Here is a 7,516-nt window from a genome sequence, read left to right as displayed (position 1 = left end):
AAGGGGGAAGGAGGAAAGGAGGGAGGGAGTGAGGAGGGAGGGTGGAACTCAGCATGGGGTGTGTCTGGATCTTTAGTTCTGGGCCAAGTTTTTGGGGAAAAGTTCAAGTGAGCCTCAGCTTTAAGTGTAGAACACAGATGAGACAGATCCATCCCCTCATCTGGCCCCTTCTCAGATATTAGAGCCTGTGGGTTATGGTGTGTATGTGCGTGCATGTGTGCGTGTGTGTGTGTGTGTGTGTGTGTGTGTGTGTGTGTGTGTGTGTCTAGAATGTAAATGCAAATATGGGCTGGAGAGATAGTAAAAGCTGGCAGGGCACTTGCCTTGCACGCAGCCAAGCTGGGTTCAATCCTTAGTACCACATATGGTTCCCCCAGCCCTGCCAGGAGTGAGCCGGGACTGCGAAGCCAGGAGTCGGCCTTGAGCACTGCCAGGTATGACCCCCCAAAAAAACAAAACTATATGCATATAAGTGTGTGTAATGTACGTGAAACACTGATCTCTTTTCCTCATCTAGGAAGAGTGTGATACTTCCCCGCCAGCCCCATTAATGAGTTCACTGAGAAAATGCTGGTGTTAGTATAGCTAAGATTTGTGTTATACTAACATACCGTTGATCCCTGTACAAGCTGCTTCCCACACATAAAGGGAAAGACCTAATCTTTACTAAATCTGCGGGAAATTGAGTACTTAATAATAATAATAATACATTATCATACTCTCGGTAGCTTGCCATGCTCTCTGAGAGGGACGGAGGAATCAAACCTGGGTCTGCTGCATGCAGGGCATTTCCACGCACAACCGGGGTTCGATTCCTCTGTCCCTCTCGGAGAGCCCAGAAAGCTACTGAGAGTATCCCGCCCACACAGAAGAGCCTGGCAAGCTACCCGTGGTGTTTTCGCTATGCCAAAAACAGTAACAAGTCTCACAATGGAGACGTTACTGGTGCCCGCTTGAACAAATGGGGATGACAGTGCTACAATATAATAATCATTATACAATACATTATTGTAATAATTATATAATACATCATACATTATAGAGCATCATTATACTATAATAAATATCATATAACCGTACATTACTAGCACTGTAGCACTGTGGTCCCATTGTTCATTGATTTGCTCAAGCGGGCACCAGTAACGTCTCCATTGTGAGGCTTGTGGTTACTGTTTTTGGCATATCAAATAGCCCTGGGTAGCTTGCCAGGCTCTGCTGTGGGGGCAGGATATTCTCAGTAGCTTGCCAGCTATAACATTATTATTTATTTTTGCAGTTCCAGGGACTGAACTCTGTGCCTTTCACGTGCAAGATGAGCTCTCCAACTCTCCTACCGGGAGCCAAGTCCTGTGTACTTTACAGAGCTGTTCCCCTTCCCCCCCGCCCCCCCCCCCACCCGGTTTCCCTCCTTGGAGAAAGGATCCTGGGGGTAGTGGAGTGGGGGAGACGGACTCAGGTCGTTGCTTCTTGTAGTGAACTTTGCAGAGTGTCCCTGAAATCATTTACAGGCACTGCTGAGGCTCTGCAGTTGGCAAGGAGGAGGAGGAGGGGGGGGGGGTGGGAGGGGAGGGGAGGGGGAAGAGGAAGGAGGAGGAGGAGGGTGAAGGAGGTGGGGGGAGGAGGCAGCGGCCTGCGCCCGGCAGGACCGAGGGCGTGCCGGGGATGGCCCGGGTGTCCGGCCCGGCCCGCGTCCAGGGTGCGCAGCCCGTAAGGCCCGCTGGGGGCGCGCAGTCGGCGGCCGCGGCACCTGAGCTCGGCTCGCTGCAGGCGCGCCCGGGGGCCGGGAGACCCCGTCCGAAGTGAGACACACAGGGCGCTCGCCGCGTCCGCCTCCCCCTCCCTTCGGTGCGTCCGCGCCGGGGGTCCAGGGCCCGTGGGCACTGAATGGGCACAGAAGGCCATGGGCACCTTCCAGCTGGATGACTTCGTGGCGGGCTGGATCGGAGGTGAGTGTGTGTGTGTGTGTGTGTGTGTGTGTGTGTGTGTGTGTGTGTGTGTGTGTGCGCGCGCGCGCGCGCGCGCGCTCCCCGGAGCGCCCCCGGGAGGGTCGGGCAGCGGCCGGAGTGTCCACCTCGGGTCCGGGGAGCTCGGCGCTCTTGGCCGAGCTTAACTTGGCCAGCTTCACCGCGATTCACTCTGAGCTTCCTTATTGCCTCGAAGTTTGGATCCGCAAAAAAGACCGAGTTCTGATTAAACCACAGGCCTAGCCCTGTGGCCGCCGGACGCGCGCCCCAGCGCACGCACACCCTACCTTTGGTGCTCACCTGAATTTGGGGACATGGCCCGCAGGAGCTTGTATATGCGAGTGGCGCAGTCACGACCCCCTCCCGCACGGAATGGGGAGCCCGATTTGGTATCAGGCCAGGCCATGGGGGCGCCCCCCCCCCCCCCGAGAAGCAGAGCAAGAAGATCTGGTGCTGCAAATATCAGGTGCCAGCTAGGAAGGGGTCCGTCTGCAGCCACTGTCACGGGGTCCCCCTCCAGACCTGTGCATTTCCTTGCTTCTCCGTTCTTCTGTTCTTTCTGAGTGAACTTTTCCTTTCTCACCTGTAGGAAGGGTGTGAAAGATCTCTCTTAGCATTAAATATTCTTCTTCTTCTTCTTCTTTTTTTTTTTTTTTTTGGTTTGGGGACCACACCAGCAGTGCTCAGCCCTCTGGCTCTTTGCTCAGGGATCACTCCTGGCAGCCCAGGGGACCATATGGGATGCTGGGGATTGAGCCACAGTCCGCTGGGTGCCAGGCAAGAGCCCTGCCTTTGGGACCTTGGGTCCCCGAGCACTGGCAGCCTCCTGTACTATTTCTCCAGCCCTGAATATTCTTTCTTTGAGCCCCATCTAAGAGGATCGTCAGAATTGAGATTTGACAGATGCACCCCCACATCCCAATCAGAGATGGAGGTGCTGAGCAGAGTGGATGGCTGTGTGCACGGCGCCCTTCCCAGGGTTGTCGGCCTGCAGGAGACCAGGACAGGTGCGGGGAGGAAACACCAAACCAACTACCAACTAAACCAGGTGAATGGTTTCCCTTCCTCTTTGCCACAGAGCAGGGGTCTATCCCCCACAGATGGCCACAGGGCTTTTGCACTGGCCGTCCTTTCACAGCGGGCAGCACTTCTGACACAGGCTGCCTTGAGGGTGGCTGAGACCCACCAGTCAGGGGCTGCCCGTGCTCAGGGCCCTAGGAGCAGAGTAGGACCCTTGGGGCAGCCCCTGGGTAACTGAGGGACACTCCTCCCTCCACCACCCAGCTGGGTCTCCAGATTGACTTCAGTCAGGGCTGCCAAAGGCTTGTTTGAGAAACGCATCAGACCGTTAGCCTGAGTCTCGTTGCTCGCCATCTAAGACTGCAGAGACCCTTCCCAACTCACGGGGCAAGCCATGAGTTGCTGTTTATTCTTAGATTGATCTGATTTTGTTCATGAAACTCTGATTTTCCTCCCATGAAATGAGAGGGCACCAATGGCAGTGAAGACTTAGTAAGGGGTAGGGTGATATCTATGTGTGTGCTTAATATTATTTTGCTTATCTCTCAAAGAATACAAGATGATAAAATGGATTTTTTTCCCTAGAAATGTCTATCAAATGTCATTATACAAAGCAGATAACACTTGTCACTTTGGGAATTGTTCTTTTAATGGAAGTGCTATAACAAGATTGTGCATTTTCAGTATGCACAAAACTTAAATGTTCGAGTTGTTTTGGTAAAAATGGGCTGTTGTAGAAAGTCCTGATTGAAGTTGGTGCTCATTTTACTAAACGTTCTCATCAGGAATTTGTAGCTTGTTCTATATAGTTTGGGGGAACAAAAGAAATGTTTCCATTTGCTGTAATCTTCCAGTCCATTGCTAGTTGGAGTCAACTCTACATATATGAAATTTAAAAAATAAATTTGAAAACATCAAAAAATATTATTTTGCCTATCACAGATTCCACCCAATTCAGGCTTCCAGGTCCTGCACTCTCAGAAACTTTCCAAGTGTTGTGATCAAGTCACGAAGCTGTCTTTTTCTTTTTTGAAGTAAACAGATTTTATTTAGAGGTTTCTGAGGGAAGGAGGAAAGGATAAGTGGGAAAGAGGATAGTAAGAATAACGTGCTCAAGAGAGAATGCGGGCTTCTCCAAGGGTGGAGAGAGCTCTACACACATCCTAGCACTGGACACGAAAGCATGAAAGTACACATCTCAAGAGGGGAGATGCGTGCGACACATGTGCTCAGGCACTGCATGTGCTCGGCCACGTGGGCACAATCAGCACATGGGTTCAGGCAGCATATGTGCCACGAAGCTGTCTTAGAGCATTTGCATCTCATCCCCTCCCCTCACAAGAGCCTTGTGTGCATTCAGAGTTAAGCCCGCTCCCCTCCTCCTCTCCTGAGCTTTCTGGCTCCAACAGGTGCCCATTTTCTACCAACTGAATTGTGCTGCGTGCGGTTTGGTTTCTGTTTCTGTGTGTTTCTGCTGAGCCCCAGCCAGGGAGCTGCTCTCCTCACAGAAGGAAGTGGATGCACAGAGGAATTCAGCGGCTGCCCAAAGCTGAGGGTCACGCTTGGGCACAGGGATTCCAACCCAGACTTGTCTGGTGCCAGGGACAGCTCAACCCCCTGGGCACGCCTCCAGCTGGTTCCGCCCCTGGTGACCTGAATGACCTTGCCCGATCAAGTCTCCCCATCCGGTCCTCACATTTGATCTGTAAGATTCCTGGCCTGGGTGGTCCAGAGACCTGAGAACCATTTGTTGAAAGCATCCCGGCTTTGAGATGGGTGAGCAGGGAGACACAGCCCATGGCCTGGAGCCTGCAGCGAAGGGCTTACTCTTTGGGGGAGCTTCCTGTAACTGAGGTGCTGCCCAGTGAGCTGCTCCAGCTTCCCTCTGCCTCTGCCCTGCTCTTTGGCAAGAAGAGGGTGAGGGTCTTCAGGGGCTGTGCCAAAAGAACGTTTGTTTTGGTCTGACTTAGTTTCCATGCTCCCACCCGTAGCATAACACAGTCCCCGGCTAAGTCCCGGCACTGTCTGCCGCTCTTCCTTACCCGTCCACTGAGCAGTGACCATCTGGGGAATTTGCCTTGGGAGAATGTCTCTTGCTTTGGTCTCACATTCAGTGACATTCAGAGCTTCTAAGCTGTGTGATCTTGGTGGGGTCCGGCTTCCTGCCCAACAAGTGTTCAGACCCTGTGAATACGTGTGTGCGTGTGCAGTTTTCCCACAGAAAGATCCAGGGTTTTAGCCACCATTTCAACAAAGCCTCCTTCAAAGCAGAGAAGAACCAAATAAGAGCGAGTCCTTTCCGTGGACCATCCTAGAGGCTGGCTTCCCGCTGTCCTGCCTCCCCTCATTTCACTCTGACAGGGGACCCAGGAGGCCAGGGTCAATAGCATTTCCACCTTCACAGGCTAGAAGGGTGGAAATGGTACATAATCCGCTGGATTTCTCTTTACTCTCTTCCCCTTTTGGGGGGGATTCTTCCAAACAGTTCTCAGGAGATCCTGGAACCACTTGTGGTGATACTTGGTCAGCTGGGCTGGCGAGTCCGTGGTAGGGTCCAAAATGCAGCTGTTGGGGACCTGTAATGCAGGGACCACCATGGCCATGTTTGGGGGGTCCCCAGGGTCATGCCCAGCAATGCTCAGGAAGCCATATGACATCAGGATTGAACTCAGGTTGAATGCACGCACCCTAACCCCTGTACTATCTCCCTAATCCTCCCCATTGATTAAAAGATGAAATGCACATAAGTGTGGTTACTTTATTGTACACTCTAGAGCATCGTGTAAACAGGATCTCCCCAGATACTGTCCTGCCACCCGAGGAGAACTTTGCACCCGTAGAGCACCACAGAGCACCCCCAACTCCCCTCCCTGAACCACTAATCTGATTCTGCTCTCTGTGGATTTCTTCTGGAAATTAGTTTGTTTTCATGCCACACCCGCGGGTGCTCAGGGCTTGCTCCTGGCTCTGCACTCAGTGATCGCTCCTAGCCACTCGCAAGGGCCCACACCCCGTGCCAGGACTGAACCCACAGTCCTATCTCTCCAGCCCCTCTTCTGGAAATTTTATAGAAACAAATTATACCACATGTTACCTTTTTGTTTGTTTGTTTCACTTAGAGAAAGTTTTCAAAGTTAATGCACTGTTGTATGATGTGTCAGTGTGTCATCTCAGGCCTGTTTTCGTCTCATTGCCTGCATGGGGAGCTGGCTGCTCGGGCTGCCTTTAGTGGATGGGTCCCTGGGGCCAGTCCCATCTCTTTTTTGCTGCAAATGTTGCTGCTGAGAACTGGCATGTGCATTTGAGAGCCCATTTTCAGTCATTTTAGGGATATGTCTAGGCATGGAATTGCTGGGTCTTAGGGCAATTCTTTGTTTAATGTTCCAGGGAAACTGCTAAACTTTCCCAGCAGGAGACCCCAGAATTCTAGTCTCCCCCATATGCACCCTCCACCCTCACCCCAGCACTGGCTTCTTTGAATAGGGCAAAAAGTGAGAGTGAAGGAGAATCTCACTGTGCCTTGAGTTTGCATTCTGCTCATAACTAATGGGGCAGCTTGTGATGTGCATACGGCTGTCTGTCTGTACACCTACTTTGGAGAAATCTCTCTATTGGCCCCCTTTGCCCATTTAACTAATTTTTTGACTGCTATAAGAGTTCTTTTCTTCCCTTCCTTCCTTCCTTCCTTCCTTCCTTCCTTCCTTCCTTCCTTCCTTCCTTCCTTCCTTCCTTCCTTCCTTCCTGCCTTCCTGCCTTCCTGCCTTTCTCCCTCCCTCCTTCTTTCCCTCCCTCCCTCCCTTCCTCCATCCCTCCTTCCCTCCCTCCCTCTCTCCTTTCTTCCTTCCTTCCTTCCTTCCTTCTTTCCCTCCCTCCCTCCCTCCTTTCTTTCTTTCTTTCTTTCTTTCTTTCTTTCTTTCTTTCTTTCTTTCTTTCTTTCTTTCTTTCTTTCTTTCTTTCTTTCTTTCTTTTCTTTCTGCTTTGGAAGTCACACCTGGTGATGCTCAGAGATTATTCCTGGCTCTACCAGGACTCACTTCTGATGGTGCTTGGAGGGCCACATGGGATCCTAGGGATCGACTCTGTGTTGGTCTTGTGTGAAACAAGTGCCCTACCCGCTGTACTATTGCTCCAGTCCCAAAAGTTCTTTCTTTTGATACTAGTCAACTACGTAACTTGAGAAAATCCCTATTTCCCTATGTCCCACCTGAATTCTCAATTGTCTTTGCATCCTTGAAATTTAGGCATACAAAAAGTTTTCAATTTCTATGACATTCTGTGTCCGGCTTTGTTTTCCTTTGGTTGCCTGATATATAGGTGCCCTGAGTAAGAACCTATCACAAATCTAAGGTCAATTTCAGTGTTGCCATTAAGGTCTTCCATGTAACAAACCAGCCGGAATTAGTTTCCATATGTGGTTGAGGGGGCGTTGCCCTACAGTCCTCTGCTCCAGACAAGGGGAGTGACAGCAGAAGTATGTGAGGCCCTCTGAGAGCTGGTGAGGCGTCCAGGGCAGGGGCTGAGTGACCACTCTG

At 51.4% G+C, this 7,516-nt stretch overlaps 1 protein-coding gene across 1 annotated transcript in view; it reads left to right on the top strand.

Moving 5' to 3' along the window:
• Nucleotides 1-1,604: 1,604 nt before the first annotated feature.
• Nucleotides 1,605-7,516, top strand: part of SLC25A48 (solute carrier family 25 member 48) — a 38,451-nt gene continuing 32,539 nt past the window's right edge. The window contains exon 1 of the mRNA XM_055142436.1: nt 1,605-1,946. Coding sequence (XP_054998411.1) covers nt 1,901-1,946 — 46 coding nt within the window. The 5' untranslated portion in view covers nt 1,605-1,900. The remainder of the gene's footprint in view (nt 1,947-7,516) is intronic.

Source organism: Sorex araneus, chromosome 6, assembly GCF_027595985.1.
Source record: "Sorex araneus isolate mSorAra2 chromosome 6, mSorAra2.pri, whole genome shotgun sequence".
Classification (NCBI taxonomy): Eukaryota; Metazoa; Chordata; class Mammalia; order Eulipotyphla; family Soricidae; genus Sorex; species Sorex araneus.
The sequence above is the reverse complement of the archived record's forward strand: the minus strand, read 5'-3'. Positions and strand labels throughout refer to the sequence as shown.